Source organism: Equus caballus, chromosome 28, assembly GCF_041296265.1.
Source record: "Equus caballus isolate H_3958 breed thoroughbred chromosome 28, TB-T2T, whole genome shotgun sequence".
NCBI classification, from domain to species: domain Eukaryota; kingdom Metazoa; phylum Chordata; class Mammalia; order Perissodactyla; family Equidae; genus Equus; species Equus caballus.
The window spans coordinates 43,463,935-43,480,633 of record NC_091711.1 but is presented as its reverse complement, the minus strand read 5'-3'; the positions used below and the strand labels follow the sequence as shown (position 1 = coordinate 43,480,633).

At 57.6% G+C, this 16,699-nt stretch overlaps 1 protein-coding gene across 3 annotated transcripts; it reads right to left on the bottom strand.

Annotated features, from left to right (window-relative positions):
- Positions 1 to 159: 159 nt before the first annotated feature.
- CSDC2 (cold shock domain containing C2) lies at positions 160 to 16,439 on the bottom strand. Of its 3 annotated transcripts, none has more exons than XM_023631728.2 (6): positions 16,053 to 16,439; positions 12,724 to 13,935; positions 4,650 to 4,731; positions 3,830 to 4,128; positions 2,661 to 2,783; positions 160 to 2,109 (listed from the first exon to the last, which is right to left on the bottom strand). In XM_023631728.2, exons 4-6 carry the CDS (start codon positions 4,003 to 4,005, stop codon positions 1,947 to 1,949), a joined length of 462 nt encoding a protein of 153 aa, XP_023487496.1. In that variant the 5' UTR covers positions 4,006 to 4,128; positions 4,650 to 4,731; positions 12,724 to 13,935; positions 16,053 to 16,439; the 3' UTR covers positions 160 to 1,946. The 3 variants fall into 3 exon arrangements, with proteins under 3 accessions (XP_023487496.1, XP_070109828.1, XP_023487495.1); XM_070253727.1 differs by lacking the exon at positions 16,053 to 16,439 and adding an exon at positions 14,168 to 14,261; XM_023631727.2 differs by lacking the exons at positions 4,650 to 4,731; positions 16,053 to 16,439 and having other exon boundaries at positions 12,724 to 13,189.
- Between the last annotated feature and the right edge of the window lie 260 nt (positions 16,440 to 16,699).

The window sequence follows — 16,699 nt, the reverse complement described above, 5'->3', positions numbered from 1 at the left end:
GGCACAGATGGCAAGGACTTGCTGTAGGTCACACAGGAAGGCTTTGACTCGGTCAAAGAGGGTGGGCCATTGAAGCCCCCAACAAGGGCTGGTTTGGGGTGTCCTCCCCCAGCCCCTTCCCCCAGGACCCAGACGGACAGAGGCAGCTCTGGGCCAGGCTGAGTCACAGTTGAGGGTTTATTGCCAGTGTTAGGAAGGATGGGGCCGTCTGGGTGGCTGGGGTCTCAGGAGGAGTTCTGACTGGACACTGCGGGGCTGTGAGCAAGGAGGGGCGCTGGTGCCCCTCTGCCACCGCCGGCAGCCCAGGGCTGACGTTACTACATCATACCTCCTGGCTAGTGCCTAAAACAGGGACCTACTCACAGGAGGGGGTCTTGGGGGGCTCCCAGCAGTTAACCTGCACCAAGGAGGCCAGGGGGTCCTCAAGGGAAAGCCCTCAGGCCTTACTGGAGTAGACCCAGCCCAGAGTGGGGCATCAGGCTGGGCCATTCTCAGTTTTGGGGGGCTGGTCAGCACATCTCAGCAACTCTGGGCTCCCAGCCCCTGGTCGGGGACTGGGGCAGGGGTGGGATGTACATCTGATGCACAGCTGATCTCTACCTGGGACCTTGGGGCACCTACAGAGCCAGGGATCCTCCTGACAGTCAGTGATCTCCTCATCCTGGGCATCTGAGCCCCCAGTTTTACTCACAGACTGGGTCACCTAAGGGTCACTGTCCCTGGCAGGCCCTCTCTTCAACCTCGTTTCTCCCCCTGTCAGGTGATGCGTTCTATGGAAGGGAGTATGGTGGTTCAGAGGGGCTAGACGCTGGCCCTCCTTCCTGGCCTCCCAGGCTAGGCCAACCCCCCACCCAAGAGTGAATGCAGACAGAGACACACACACACACACATCTTAAGGGACAGACAAGACAGGGACCACACCTCAGCCACTGGCCTGTTGGGGGCCAGTGGGAGCCGCAATCTCGCAGCTTTGAGAAGAGGGTCCAGCAAAGGGGCTGCAGGGCTGGTGGGCTCCCAAACTGAGAGCCGTCCTGGTGAGTGCCCTGGCCTGGCTGTGTGTCCATCCATCACTGGGGCCTCAGCAGCCGTTGTGGCTGAGCACGGGCAGAGCATCAGTGGGGTCTGAGTCAGCAAAGGAGATGGCTCCATCCAGGCTGGGGGAGACGGGCTCCAACCCTCTGGTGGAGGCAGCACAGCCCAGGGAAGGGGACATGGCCTCAGTTTGGGGTTCACAGAGCCATTGCCAGGCCAAGGAGGAGGGACTGTGGCCGGCAAAACTGGAGTCCCCAAACTGCCTTCTGCCCCCAGGCCCCTCTTCCTGCCTCTCCTGTGTGCTGAGAGGAGAGGAGGAAGACTGGGCCATGGAGCGGGGAGGGGTCTGTCTGCCTCCACATTTTGCCCTCTTCCCCTGCCAAAGGCTAGGAGGCCGCCCCAAAGCCCTCACTGGCCTGGCTTCTGGGGTAGGGGGTCCAGGCCACAGTGGGAGACCTGGCCCAGAGTGGGAGGTGTAAGGAGCACAAGCAGAGTCTGGTCCCCAGGCCAGGTCTGGGGCCGAGGCGGCGGGGCAAGCTTGTACAGGCAGGGGACCCACTGGTGCCCCCTGCCTCCCAGCCCCAGGCCTGATGCAGGCATCAGAGGCTCAGTGGACATGTGGATGGGTGGGCAGGAGGTGAGAGGGTCCTGTGGTGTGTGGTAGGGGGAAGGATGGAGAGCAGACAACCCGAGAAGGCGGGTCTAGTGGCCTCCCCGTCAGTCCAGCTCACACAACAGTCACAGGTCATGGGGTGGATGGAGGCACATGCTCACGGCCACAAGCACAGACAGACAGACAGATGTGCACACTGAGGCCACTGGGTCAGCCAGTGCAGTGGGGCACAGAGCCAGCTGCCACTTGTCCTCCCTATGTGGCTCCCCCAACCCGGCGGCCGGCACGTGAGCCACCCAGCCTAGGAGCCCACGACCTGGCCCGACCACGTCTCGTGGGGAGTGTGTGGGGCCAGCTGGGTAAGCACCACCTCCACGGCCTGGAACTTCTGGTTCTTGGGCGGGATGGGGCACATCTTGTAGGTCACCTCGTCGCCTTCCACTGGCACGTACTCCCCCTCGATGCTGGTGGGCAGGAGAGGGGCATCAGCCCAGTGGCAGGCCCCACTCCCCCGACACCCGCTGCGGCCTGGCCTGATGGTGGCCCAGCCCTGGGCCTAGCTAGGCCGGGAGCCTGGGCCAGCCTCCCTTCTCGGAGCCTCAGCTCTCTCATCTGTAAAGTGGGAATCAACAGTCCCTTCCTCTGTGTTGTTTGGGGACTGAGTGAGATGGGAGAGGGCGCAGGGAGTTCTCTGAGGCTTAGAAAAGCCCACTGACCTCCCCAGCTCATGCCTGGCGTTAGGGCTGGGGGCTGTCCCGGCCCTCTCAGCCCCCGTGATGCTGAGACAGCGTCCCAGGGCTCGGTCAGTGGTTCCTGGGGCTTCTGGGGTCTGAGTGCCCCCTCCCCACCTGGCCCCAGCCCACCTCCTTCCACTTGCCCTCAGCCCATACTGAGAGGAAGAGACCGGTGCCAGAACACAGAGCTCAGCCAGTGAGGGGAGAGGCATGTCCTGAGGCACTGCTGGGGACCCTACAGCACGTGCCCAGCCCTGAATGGGGAGGCGAGAGGGACTCACTCAGACACGTGCACGAAGATGTCCTCGGACCCGTTCTCGGGGGTGATGAAGCCGTGGCCCTGTGAGCGTGAGAACTGCTTGCAGACGCCCTTGAACACGGGGCCAGCCGAGGCACGGGCTGTCCTGAGGATAGGGTAGGGGGGTTGGAGTTGTGGCCTGGGGAGGCCCCTCCCTGGACCCCCCCCCCCCAGCCCTTCTGGGCCCTGCCTGTGGAGCCTGCCTCAGGGCTCTGGGAAACCCTCCCCAGGCCCCAAACCACACACAGTTACACCAGCTTAGTCCTCTCATCCCGTTCGACAGATAAGGAGACTGGGGCCCAGAGAGGGGAACTGGTTCTCTCAGGGCACACAGCAAGTGGGTCTCCTGACTCCCAGTCAGGGCCCCTGTCTCTGCACAGCACCCTCCCCCCAAGGTAGTTCGGGCTTACATGGATTCCCGCTGAAAGATTTCTGAGTGAAAAATGTCCAACCTAGGCTTAAATACCTCCCGAAATGGGGAGCTCACTATCTCCTGAAGCAGTGATATCCTATTCACTCATTTGTCATCATCCGTTCATTCATCGTTTATTAGGCATCTGTTCCGTACCTCGCCTTGAGTTGGACACAGAGAAGAATCAGCACTTACCACCAAAAACTCCTGCTTTGGCCGAGCCAAGTCAGTCTCCCTGTGGCTCCCATAAACCCTCTCCCCCATTTGATCCCACCTGGTAACCTACCCCAAAGGCCCAGGGCTGGTCTCCCTCCAGCCTGCCCACCCCGCTCCAAAGGTCAGCCCCCTGCTTCAGCTTTTGCCCAGGCTGTTCCATCGGCTCAGAACCTCAGCTTCCTCCTTCACTGATACATCTTCCAAACTCATCATCTTCCCCGATGGCCAAGGCTGGGTCCTCCCCCCAACCCTGCCTGGTGGTAGTGAATGCTGGACAAATTCCCTCTGGCCTGTAAGCAGCCCACAGGCTGAGACTTTGTCCTATTCATCCTTTGTCAGGAGCTCGATAAATCTTTGTAGAATGAATGAATGAATGAACACTTGCAGTTACTGGAAGGTCCATACACAGCTCCCCTGTCCTCGGGTGAGGATAACGGGTTGGAGAAGGATGGGGCTGAGCAAGCTGGGCCTGGAGCCCTGTTCTGGGGAAAGCACTGGGACCCGGGCGAGGGGCAGGTACTCACGCTGAATATGTCCTGGTCCGTTTGGTGGGCAGGGGACTGGGCAGGTCCCGAGATGAGACACTGCCCCTCTCCCAGACCCTGCTGCCCTCCCGGTGGAAGGGGAAGGTGGGCCAGACAGGGGACTTGGGAGAGTGGAGTGGGGGCACGACCGGGGGTGATGTGGGCTCCGAAGTCATGGCAGTGCCAGCAGGAGAGCCTGGCGGGCTCCCCGGCGCAGGGGCCGGCAAAGGGCTTGGGCGTCCTTGCGGGCAGGGCCCGGCCTGGCCCTGCTCGGCGGCCTCACCAGCTACAGGCTCCGTCTGGAAGGAGGAGAGAGATACAGGTGAGTGTGGTCTCGGGTAGGCCCCTTCTGGACAGTGCGCATAAGTCTGGAGGGCAGGGCCTGCCTACCACTCCTCACAGAGCGACTTCAGGCCACTCACAGCCCCTCCCCGACTCAGTGTCCTCACCAGAAGGACAAAACCATCTGTGACCTTGCTATGGGCTGAAATGTGTCCTCAAAAATTCCTGTGTTGAAGTCCTAACCCCTAATGTGCTGGTGTTTGGAGGTGGGGCCTTTGAGGGGTAACTGGGTTTAGATGAGGGCAGGTCATCTGGTCAGGTCAGGGGGGCCCCCATGATGGGAATAGAGCCCCGGGGATGAGAAGAGACCCCGGCAAGGTGGCTCCCTCTCTCCCTGCCATGTGTCAACACAGCAAGAAGGGGGCTCTCACTGACCACGCTGGCCCCTGATGTGGCCTTCCAGCCTCCAGAGCTGTGAGACTAAATGGCTGTTGTGTAAGCCCCCAGTCTGTGGGATCCTGCCCAAGCTAAGACTAACCTAAAAGTTCTTCCAACTTGAAGTTCAATTCTCTAACTCCGGGGGCCTGGGAGGCGGGATGGGTAAAGTGGTCAATGACGATCTGGAACATAGTTTGGCACGAGCGTTAGCCGTTTCAAATCTACAGACCTGGGTTCGAATCTCAGCTTTGTCATCTGTAACTCGGTGACCTCAAGCAAGCTACTCAACAGCTCCAACCTGGGGGGTGGGAGGGCAGGCTCCAGACCTAGATGGCCTGGTTTTGAATGCTGGCTGCTCTGCCTACAAGCTTTGCAGCCTTGGTCAACCCTCTTAACCTTTGACTCAGTTTCCTGCTCTGTAAAATGGGAATAGCATTGGTCTTTATTTCATAGAGAGGTTGCTGTAAGGATTAAATGACTTTCTGCATGTTTAGAACAGGACCAGTTCATGGTGATTGCTTGGGAATCTTGACGATTTTTTCTTAGCCCCAGTTTCCTTGTCTCTCAAATGAGGCCGAGAATACTTACCGTGCAAAGTCGCCAAGAAGTCAATGATTTAGTATGAGTGACACCATCTGGGTATCTCGTAGATACCCAATAAATTTCTATTATCAATGGTAATCAATAGAAAGTCCCATGTCAGTAGCTCAGTGCCTGGATGACCTTGAAAACATTCACACTATATTTTCCTCTACTGAGGAAGAGAACAGAGTTCCCGCACTGTGTGCTCACCCACCCTCCCTCCCCACAGGGGTTAGGAAGTTTTAGACCCCAAGAGGCGTTGCTGTGGAAGCCTGGAGAGGTAGTGAGCCTGGGGCCCATGGGCTGCACAGCGGGGCTGGGCAGGATGCCTAGACCCCGGAAGCTCCAGCCCTGATGCGTGTTAGCTGCTGGCCTTGGGGAGTACTTCTCCTGGCCTCAGTTTACTCCTCTGTACAATGGAGCTGATAGACCCTGTCTGGCTCCCTCACGGGCCATGGGGAGGCTTGGCTAAGCCTGGGCATATACAAAAGTTCCCACAGTCCACGGTCATATAGGAATGGGGGCGACATGTTCTCCACCTCCTCACCCCAATTCCTCCACTCCCCCAGCCCCTCACCCAAAGGCCCTGGGGTGAGAGGCGAGTCCCTGAGCTGCAAGTCTGTTTCTAGGCTCCATCTTGTCGTCACCCCCTATCACCAAGCCTAGAATTTCCAGGGAAGAATTTAAGGCTCCCGAAGAGCCCAGAGCCCAGGAGGCCCAAAAACACTACAGGGCAAGAAGGAAGGGCCATGGAGTCACCGACTGAACCCTCGTCATTGAAACAGGTCTCCTGGGCGCTGCTCAAGATCACGCAGCAAGAGAGATTTTTCTGGGTCAAGATGATGAGCTGGCGCTGCCCTCCCTGGGGTGGAGACACAGCCTCCGTCCTCCCCAGCAGCCCTGTACCACGGCCTCTTCCAGCCCGGGGAGCTGCAGGGGAGTGAGATTGGCCCCTTACGGCCCCTTGTGCCCCCTCACGGCCCCACAGCCCCCTCAAGCTGATGTGGGGCTTTTCTCTCTGAGCTGACTCCTAGAGGCAGGGGTGGGCCAGGTTTGGCATTTTTATCCCCATTTTAGAGGGAAGAAAACGGAAGTTTCAAGAAGAGAAGCAATCAGGGGCCAGCCCAGTGGCTCAGCAGTTAAGTGCGCACGTTCCACTTTGGTGGCCCGGGGTTTGCCAGTTCGGATCCCGGGTGTGGACACGGCACCACTTGGCAAGCCGTGCTGTGGCAGGCGTCCCACATATAAAGTAGAGGAAGATGGGCACGGATGTTAGCTCAAGGCCCGTCTTCCTCAGCAAAAAGAGGAGGATTGGCAGCAGTTAGCTCAGGGCTAATCTTCCTCAAAAAGTAAATAAATAAATAAATAAAAATAATAATTAAAAAAAAAAAAAAAGAAGAGAAGCAATCACACAAAAACTTGTACAGGAATGTTCCCAGCAGCATTCTTCCTAACAGCCAGAAAGCGGAAACAGCCTGAATGACCACCAACCGATGAATGGATAAAGGAAATGTGGTACAGCCATAAGGTAGAATATTATTCAGCCATAAAAAGCAAGGAAGTACTGATACTTGCTACAACACAGACGGACCTTGAAATCGTTATGTCAGTGGAAGAAGCCAGGCCCCAAAGACCGGATATTGCATGATTCCATTCATCTGAAATGTCAGAATAGACAAATCCAGAGACAGAGACTAGTGGTCACCAGGGGCTGGGGGAGGCGGAAGTGGGGGTGACTTCCAATGGTTACAGAGTTTCCTTTTGGGGTATTCAAGAGGCTCTAAAATTGACTCGGGCCAGCCTGGTGGCGCAGCGGTTAAGTTCACGTGTTCCGCTTCGGCGGCCTGGGGTTCACTGGTTCGGATCCCAGGTGTGGACCTGCACACCGCTTGTCAAGCCATGCTGTGGTAGGCATCCCACATAGAAAGTAGAGGAAGATGGGCACGGATGTTAGCTCAGGGCCAGTCTTCCTCAGCAAAAAGAGGAGGATTGGCAGCAGTTAGCTCAGGGCTAATCTTCCTCAAAATAAATAAATAAATAAAAATAAAAATAAAATTGACTCTGCTGAGATTGCACAACTCTGTGAGTATACTAAAAACCACTGACTTGTCCGCCTCAAGCAGGTGAATTATACGGTACATGGATTATATCCCAATAAAGCTGTTACCAGAAAGGAAGGCAGGCAGCAAAGCCAGGCAAGACAACACCGCCAGGACAGCACAGGATGCCAGCCCCTGCAGCACGCTCCTGGGTGCCCCCTACCCAACCTGGATGAGGGTGGCAGGCGGTGGGGACAGAAGGTCTGCCTCCCTCTCTCTAGGGAGCAGGGCAGTCCTGGCCTGCCCACTGCAGTTTCCCTAGGCCTGGCATTGTGCTTGGCGGTGACAGCCGGTGCTGGGAGGTTGTGGAGGGGGGAGGGGAGGGAAGGGGGTGGAGGAGGGGTGGAGACAGTCCCCAGTGGTTACCAGGGAGACGCCGCTGGGTCGGGCCTTGCTCTGGCCAGCCAGGCCTCCCAACCCAAGGCCCCATGCCAAGCAGGCGGGGGGGGGGGGGGGGGGGGGGGGGGGGACAGGAAGGATGCACTGATGACCCAGGGTTCAGTGGGGGGCAGCCCTCTTCCCTCCCCGAAATGGGCCAGGCAGCAGAGGGGAGGGGGGCAGAATAACAGCAACGACCACAGGCGTTCATTCTCTCGAGCCCCACAGGACTCGCTAAGGCTGCCCCCCGGAGCAGGGGGCCCTGGGGAGAAGGCGGGGAGTCTGCCTAGGGCAGCACTCAGGGCAAGAGGGGCAGAGCACAGCCTCCACCGGCCGGCTGTGCTGGGGTCCTGCCCCGCCTCCTTCGTCTTCTGGAAACTGAGGATGACAGAATCCCCCAGACTCCTGTGCGGACGAAATGGGTGGAATGTGGGACACTGGGTAGGGCTGGGGCAGAGATTGCTCCTCCCAGACAGGGCAGCTCAGCGGGGCATGAGGGGAGGAGTGAAGGAGGGAAGGAGAGACCCAGGTGAGCTGAGCCAAGCCCACCTTCACTCTCCTCGTCCCTGCTTCCCCAAGGACTTGCACACCCGTTTGCTCCCTGCCTCATCCTCATAGCTCCATAGCTTCTCCTTTTATTTAATCCCTGAAACAGCCCTTTAAGCCTGGTGCTGTTATTATCCCAATTTGTTGACAAAGAAACTGAGGGTCAGAGAGGCTAAGTCGCTCACTCGAGGCCACACAGCACTTAATATCTGAGCCAGACTGGAACCAGGGCAATCTGACTCTGCAGCCCTGCAGTGGGAAGCCAGGAGCCAAGGTTCAAGTCAGGAAGTCAGGGTTCAAGCCCTGCATTGCTCTTGACTTCCTCATGACCTTGGGCAGAGTCTTCCCCTCTCTGGGCCCTGCCAGGGGCCTGGACTTGAAGGAGCAGCACAATACCAGCAGCCTGGGAGACCAGGGAGAAGGGAACAAGGGGACGCAGAGCAGGCCTCCAGTTCAGACCCTTCCTCGACAAAGTTGCTGCAGAAAGGGGCGAGTGAAGATAGTGCTTTTATCATATACAGTGCGAGAGTCTTCACAGAGACTATTTTCCATTTTTCAACCTCCCAGTTGTCCCGAAAGGTTGAAATTACAACAGTTGACATTTTACAGATGAGGAAACTGAGGCCCAGAGAGGTTAAGTGACTTGCCCAAGGTCACACAGCAGATAAGTGACAGAGCCCAGAGTTGTCTGAAGGTCAACAGTGCTCTTCCTGTGAGGATAACTTCTGTTCCTAGTTCAGCCAAGATGAGGCTGGAGTTTTCCCAAAAGAACTTTCCCTGAGAAACTAAGGGGGAAAATCAACTCCTCCAGGAGCAGAGAAACAGATGCGTTTGTAGAACATCTGTTTTAACTCAAACAGAGCTCAAGCCCTGCCCCCCAGGGATCCGGCGTGCCCGTCTGGGGGCTTCTCCTGCCCAGGATAATGCCCTTCGGAACTAGCCGTTGGAGGATGAGAGGACAGCTTGGGACCCAGACAGCTGGGTTTGAATCCTGGCTCTGTGGTGTCCCAGCTGAGTGACCCTCCCTTTCTGCGCCTCAGTTTCCTCATCTGTCAGATAGGGCTAATCGTCGCACCGTGTCCAGGGTGGGAGGAGTCGAGGAGCTGGGAGTGGGCACAGCTGTCACTGTCCACCTGTTTTGGCTCTGACCCTCCCAGCCAAGCTCGTCTTCATTTCCCTGCATGAAGGCCAAGCCCCAGCTGACCCGTGATTCTGTAGACAAAAGGACCAGGGGAGGTAAACACATCAGGGCTGTTCCCAGATAACCCTGAGGCCGTTGGAGAGGCTTTGGGGCTGTGGACACGGTGACTCAACCCCATCAGCGGATGACCATGGCCCTGCGGCTGGGGCGCCTCCAATTCTCAGCTCCCCAAAAAAGAATGGGGCAGGAAATAGTCGTCAGAGTCTCTCCTGACCACGTGAACCCCTCTCATTCTGAGCAGATGAGGGAAAGCAAACTGGCTCTACCCCCCAGTGCTGTGTGACCTGGGGCAAGCATCCACCCTTCTCTGGGCCTCACTTTTCTCCTGGGCTACACAAATCATCACTGCTCCAGATGACTAATGACGGTCAGTCCAACTGTCCTCTGAGCTTGTCAAACACATACACATAACTGACAGAAACTTGAGTCTCAGGCACCGGGACAACACCCACGAGAGGAGACAGCCCTGCCCTTAGAAGGCCCGCAGCCCAGTGGGAGGAACAGACGGACAAGTGGAACAGTGTGGGAAGTCCTGATATGACAAGAGTCACGGCTGCCGTCTGTCGATTATTAACCATGTGCCAAGTGGGGTGCCCAGACCTTTGCCCCATTTCCCCATCTCGTCCTCACACATCCCTTCGCGACAATCACCATTATGATCTCCATTCTTCAGAAGAGTAAACTGAAGCTCAGAGAGGTGAAGAGGCTGCTGGGGCCTCACAGCCGGTCAGGGCAGCCCTGGAGACATTGAAGGGTGCAGAAAGGCCTCTGGCAGGAGGCGGGGAGGGAGGGCCAGCCAGTCCCTGAGAGCTCCTGCCCCTGCTCCCCGAGAGGGAAGAGCGGGGTCTCGGGAGAACTGGGAGTCAGGGCGCAGGTGCTATTCCTGGCTTTGTGCTGACTCAGACCATGACCTTGGATGAGTCACTTGCCACCTCTGACAAACTTAGAAACAGCTCCCCAATAAAAACGTCCCAGCCCCGAGCCGCCATCGTGGAGGAGCGTATGGGGGAGGAAAGGACATGGTGGCTTGAAAGTGGGAAGGACAGGGAACACAGGACGACGGTGGAAGGGTTTTCCGAACATCAGGGTCTTGTCCATGGGCCCTAGGAGGGTGAAGAAGCAGCCTCAGGACCACCAGACAGAGGCTGGCTCTGCCCGCCCCTCCCCCAGCTTCCCAGACACTCCTTAAAATACATCAGCGCCAAAGCGGCCCCAGCAGCTGGAGGTGACCTAATTAAACCTAGTTCTTTCCCCTCCCACAGCGTGTGCGTGTGTGTGTGTGCATGTGTGTGTGTGCGTGTGTGCATGTGTGTCCGCATGTCTGCGCATGGGGAAGGGCTGCCCCAGCTAATACTTGAGTTTAATCGAGACCCTTTCACACTCCTCCTTGTCACATGCCCGCGCTGCCTTGGGGTTGGCTGTGATTTAGGTCTCTGGCATCAGTAGGGGTGGGGATGGGCATCAGCTGTGGCATTAGATGGGCAGGATGGGCACCACGAGAACCATGCTCACATGCCAGCTCCGCCAGGCTGCGTGACCCTGGGCAGGTCACTTTCTCACTCTGAGTCTCCCTAGAGAGAGGAACCGACCGGTCAAAGTCACATCTAGAGTGGCTGAGCTGGAACTCAAGTCAGCATGACCCCAAAGTCCCTGAGCTTTCCAGAGTGCCCTGCCACCCATCCTGCTGACCAACACTTCACTGACTTTGGGGCAAGGGAAGAGCCCCCCCAACACTGCTTTTTGCACCCTATCTTGCTTTCTCTGCATAGTCAAAGGTCCAAACTGCCCCCAGCGCCCTTCCCACCAGACTCTGGGTCCTGGCCTGCTGGTTGTGACCAGTGGACGTGACCACTTCAGCCAGGCCCTGAGCGCCCTCTGCTGGTGTCACTCTGGGGGACCTGCCTCCAGACCAGCCTGCAGGTGTCCCCTCCCCACCAGCCAGCTGTGTGGGACGCCCCCCAGTTCCCCCTAGGGATCTCCCCTCCACGGCCAGTGGGCATCTGTGAACACTGTCCATCCGTCTTTCTCCAGGCCTGGAGAAGCCTCTGTGGCCGAGACTGTCCCCCGGCCTCTCCAGGCCCCTGTGCGGCCAGTTCCTGCTTACACCTGTCCCTTATTTTTGGATCCAGAGGGGTGGGGCCGATATGGGAAATAGATGTTTTTGGAAAAGCCCTTCAAGGAAATGGTTCGGGGAGGTTGGGGGAGGCTGGAAGGAGGAAACATCCAGAATTTGAGGACCCAGAAGCCTCTGGGACAGAGTCACATTTGGGAAACTGGCTCCCCATCCCCCAGGGGGCTGGAGACAGCCCCTTCCCAGGGAGAGGCCTCTCCTGGAGCACAGCCAGGCGGGCACAGGGCCAGGCTTTCAGAGAGGTTGCCCACCCCCCATCCGGGCGCGCTTCCTCCTCCCCTCCCCCAGCCCCAGCGGATGCAGTAGTTCACACTCTGTATTTATTATTGTTCTCGCTCTGCGTCCCCCTCCCCTCTCCCTGGGAAGTGTCTGCAGGCTGGCAGCTTGGCAGGAACCTGCTGTCTCCCTTGCGGCTGCCAGCATCGCCCCCTATCTCCGCCTGGACTCCTTGTGCCGGGGTCAGGCCACTCAGGGACTTGGCGCTGGCCAAAGCTGCCCGCCAGAGTCCCAAGGCATCCCACAGCACGGGGGGCCAGCAGCTCTCGCTTATCACCCCTCTCTCCAGGCTGTGCCCTGCAAGGGTGGAGGTCAGAGAGAGCCGGGCAGGGGAGAGGAGTGGCCTCGGGAGAGGCAAGAGCTCTGGGTGGGGGTGACTCTGCGGTGAAAATAATAACATGGAGCCACCTCTTCAAGCCAATTAACACAATTATCCCATCACCTTGGGGAAGAAACAGAGTCAGGGTAAGTCAGCTGCTCCAGGCCCCACTGTCTGCCCTCCCCGGAGGTCCCTGCCCAGCCCCAAATTCCCGGGGAGAAGACCCATATGCGCCTGCCCCGCTCTCCTTTTGGCATCTGGTCGGAGCATGATTATTTCTCCAGTCATTTCTGTCCCCCTGGTTCCCAGACAGGAGGCTGCGGCTTGGCAGGTGTCTGCTGTTCTCTGTCTCTTGAGCCAGACATAAGTCCCAGACACTCGCAGACACACGCTCTTCACAGGAGCCACACAGCCTCAGCTTCCCTGGGGGGCCGGGAGGCGGAGGGAGGGCCCGAGGGCCGGGGGCTCATCTGCATATCCTCCTGCATCCCCTCTGTAAACTGAACTGGGCTGGGCCAGCCCCCGGGAGGTGCCCACCTTCCCAGCCCTGCCCCCCCCAACAATGTCACACCTCCCTGCTTCACTCCTGCCAAAGCCAGTTTCCAGAGCCCGTGTGCCCTCTGCCCCCATCGAGCCCCTTACCTCTCCCTGGCAGTGGCGGTCGGGCACTGCCTCCTGCAGCCGGCTTCAGCACCCCGCCTCTCTCTGGAGCTGGGAGCTGGCGAGCAGGGGACGGGTCTGGGAGACGTGCTGTGTGTATGACTCTGTGTGTGTATGTGTGTGTGTGAGCATGCGGCACCTCAGGCCCCTCACTCACTCACACACGCCTTCCTCCTGACGTCAGGAAGAGCAGGAGGGAGGGACTGGGATGGGAATTTGTACTCCCTGCTTAAAGAGACATGGGGCCCTGTCGCCTCTGGCCCAGACACCCCCTCCTGAGTCAGGCACAGGCTGGGTGAGAGAGTTAGCTGCGTCTCTCAGGGCCCTAAAGCTTCTTTTTTTGGAAAGTGGCTTTTATTGCCAGGCCAGGGTATAATTTGCCCTGCCAGGTGGGAGTCGCTGCTGAGGAATGCAGGGGAGGAAGGGCTGAGGGCAGCGCGGCATTCCTGGCAATTAGAGAGCAAGTGGGGTGGTGAGTGTGTGTGAGTGTGCACTGGGGTGGGGGCGGGGGGCCAGTCTGGGAGAATGGAGGCCACAGAAGAGAGGAGCCCTCCCTGAGGGCACTCCGGATAGGGGTGGGGGGAGCCAGGTCCCCAGGGACTCTCAGGCCTTCCACTCCCCTCTGGCCCCTCAGAGTGTCCCCTGTCCTCCTTTGGCACTGACAGGGCACTCAGATCCATCCTTCACTTGGCTCTGAGATCACTGTGAGTGAATGACCGTGGCAAGTCAAGGAGCTCACCTCTTTCTCCGTCTGGCCCACACTAGGCCCTTGAGATATTTCTATTGAAACAACTTGAAGAGGGCCTAAAGGGAGTAGTAAGCTTGTTTCATACACACACACACAGACACACACACACACACCCACAGCCTGGGAGGCTCTCCGGGCTGGACAGCCTCCACTCCTGGAGAGGGCCTGCTTTCCACATCAGAATCTCAGCTCCAGCACTTCCACGCTGTGTGCCCTTGGGCAAGTCTCTGAAGATTCTGGTCCTCCACAACCTCCTCCGCAAAGTAAGGAAGAGAAGGCTGTTGGGGGTTCCCGTGTAATCGGTGCATAAGCCCCGGGTCGGCAGAGGCGGCTTCCACAAAGGGGTTTCTCTTCCTTCTCCCCGTCCCTTCTCCTCGGCCGCGGCTTGGAAAGAAGCTCAGGCACCCCTAGTACTGCTGAGGCAGGCTGGCATCTTCAAAAGAAGTCTTATTGAAATAAAAAGGAGGGGGGGAGTTAAAAGGGAAATAATTGAGAAAAATACAAATAACTAATAAAAATAGCTAGTAAGATGCATTGAGGGCTTCCTGCTTGTCAGGCAACACGCTTTGCCCTCACTTAAAGCTCACAATAGTCCAATAATTTATTACTATCATCCCTTTTTTGCTGGTGAGGACATAGAGGCTCAGGCAGGGGGAGCGACTTGCCTGCGTTCAATACCTGGTTAGAGAGGTATTTGAACCAGGGCCATCCAATGCTACCACATATCCCTGACCTTCCAGAACCTTCCAGAACAATCAGGCTCACACAGTCTGGGTATCTGATTCTGAAAGAGCAGTGGTGATACATGTTGCCCATTGTCGCCGGAGGCCCGGTGTTCTGATTCTATTCCACCTGGTCTGAAGACCCTGCCCAGAGGAAGCTCCCCACTCTAAATCCTCCTCTTCCTTCTTGCCTTCCTCTCTTCCGAAGATGATAATAGTTTTCAAAGTGCCCTCATAGGCATCATCTCACCTGCTTCTTATCACAACTCTGCGAGGTTTACCTGGATGAGGAAATAGGCTGGGAGAGATGGTGGGGCTTCACCGGGTCACCTGGCTCGGAAGTGACTGAGTGATGGAGCGGGGGCTTGAGGCCCGGGCTACGGACTCGTGATCTTTACACCCCAGGAGAAGGGCTGGGGCCGTGGTGGACGCCTGGATTTGCCCTGCCCACCACCCACTGTCCTCTCTGCTGGGAACTGCCTCCCTGCTTTCACCTGGGGAAGCCCTCTCCCATCTCTGGGTCCACAGGACCCCTGGCGGAGGCCTGACCAATCGGCATCAGTGCCAGGACTTGGGCTGGCACGTCGATGCCGAGATCAGCTCCTCTGCCTGTGGCTCCGGAGCTAGGAGAGCACCGGCTTCGGGCTGTGGGCTGGCGGAGTGAGGGATCACCGGCGATGGGCCAGCAGAGGCGAGTGTCCAGGGAGCACCTCTCTGACATGATGCTGTTTACCTTGAGCCCTGAGTGACAAGACGGAACCAGTCCTGCCAGAATCTCGACAATGTGGGAAGAGGGGACAGTTGGCCGGAAGGCCCTGGGGTGCGTGTGAGCTTGGTGTCCCAGAGGAAAAGGAAGGAGGTTGATGTGGCCACAGGGGGTGAGGGAAGTGGGAGGTACAGTGTGAGACTGGAGGCCAGGAGGCAGGGCCTGGTCTGCTGTGGACAAGGCCAAGGCCAGAGCCGAGGGCCCACCCCCCGCTTCACATCCAGCCTCCTTTCCCTGAGGCCCCTCCCGCTGGCCTGCAAACATGTGCTGGGCTGCCAGGCAGCCAGAGAGCAGTGAATGAAGGAGGCTGGGCCGAGGTTTGAAGGAGAGTTATGATTATTCTTGACAACGGGGAGAGGGCACAGCTGTTCATTCAGGAAATGAGCAGCCCGTGGCGCCACCCACCCACCCACCAGCAGCTGAGTAACAAAGAAATTGTCTGCTTGAAAGCAGGGGCTCCGCCGTGGAGGGCATTTTTGTGGAAAGCTGAGAATTCAAAAGCTCATCGCCTCGAAAACCTCCCCTGCCTTGGTGGAGAGGCAGAGCTGGGTCAGAGCAGAGCGGTCCTGAAGCCCATCGAGTGCATCTATGTTGTAATTCCCGCTCCATTACTGACCGTCAGCCCACCAAAGGGGTCAGTCCTTGAATCGACATAACTCTTTAAGGTCCGCGCAACACGAAGGCATTGATGCCGCTTGACAGATGCAGAAACTCAGGCACAGAGAGGTTAAGAAAATTGCCTAGTATCACACAGCTGGTAATGGAGCTGGGATTAAAACATAGGAACTCTGGCTTCATTACACTCTTATTCTTTCTGCCACTATTCACACTGCCTTTGAAATGTCTTTTCAGTTCCCTGGATGCTCATCTCCTGTGTCCTGTGACTCACCTCCAGCCTGTACTAATGCTTTTGCCCAGGAAATCAAGGTGGTCCTTCCTTCCTCTCTCCTTGGCCCCCAGTCATCTTCTCCATTCTGACGACTGCCCTTTTGCCAGGAAGATGGTTTTCTGCATCTCTGACCACATCAATTGTTCACTCATTCATACATTCAACAAATATCTATTGGCTACTTACCCTGTGCCAGATGGCGTAGGCTGGAACTCAGCAGTGACCAAGACAGATACCCGCCTTGAGTTTCCAAAGCTCATGTCTCACCTAGGAAGAGACATAGTACACAGTATACAAACAAATAAATGTATAATCACAAAGTATGAAGACAACAAACAAGCAGGGCGAGACAAAGGAGACTAGTAGGGCTGAGGCCACCTGCTGAGGACCACTCTGACACGGTACCCTGTAAGCTGAGCCCAAAGGGGGCGAAGGAGCGAGCTTTGTAAAAAGAAGGAGGAAAGTCTTCCCAAAGAGGGAACAGCATGAGTGAATTCCCAGAGGCAGGAAAGAACTCTGCCTGTTCAGGGAACTGCAGGTCACCGATGCGGCTGGAGCAGGGAGAAGAAGGGCAGGGGCCACATCCTGTAGGGTTTGGGGGGGGCGTGGCAAGATGGCTCCTCCTTTCTGAAACGACATGGGAAGGCACGACATGCTCCTGCCTCCAAGCAGTATTGTGGGCAGCCTCGCAGCCCCGTCGAGGGTAATGGTCAATGCAGGGGCGTGGAGCGATCCTTGGCCCCAGGGCTGGAGCCTGTACTTTGGCCCATGGGTAAGGGTCTCCTTGTGCTGTAGCTGCTTGCATGCCCTCAAGTCACCGGGGGGAGCTCTCT

Coding starts and splice junctions, on each gene's coding strand:
- CSDC2 (XM_023631728.2), bottom strand. CDS start 4,005: ATGACTTCGGAGCCCACATCACCCCCGGTCGTGCCCCCACTCCACTCT. Junction 2,784..3,829: donor CGGACCAGGACATATTCAGC/GTGAGTACCTGC, acceptor CCCTATCCTCAG/GACAGCCCGTGCCTCGGCTG. Junction 2,110..2,660: donor ATCTTCGTGCACGTGTCTGA/GTGAGTCCCTCT, acceptor CCTGCCCACCAG/CATCGAGGGGGAGTACGTGC.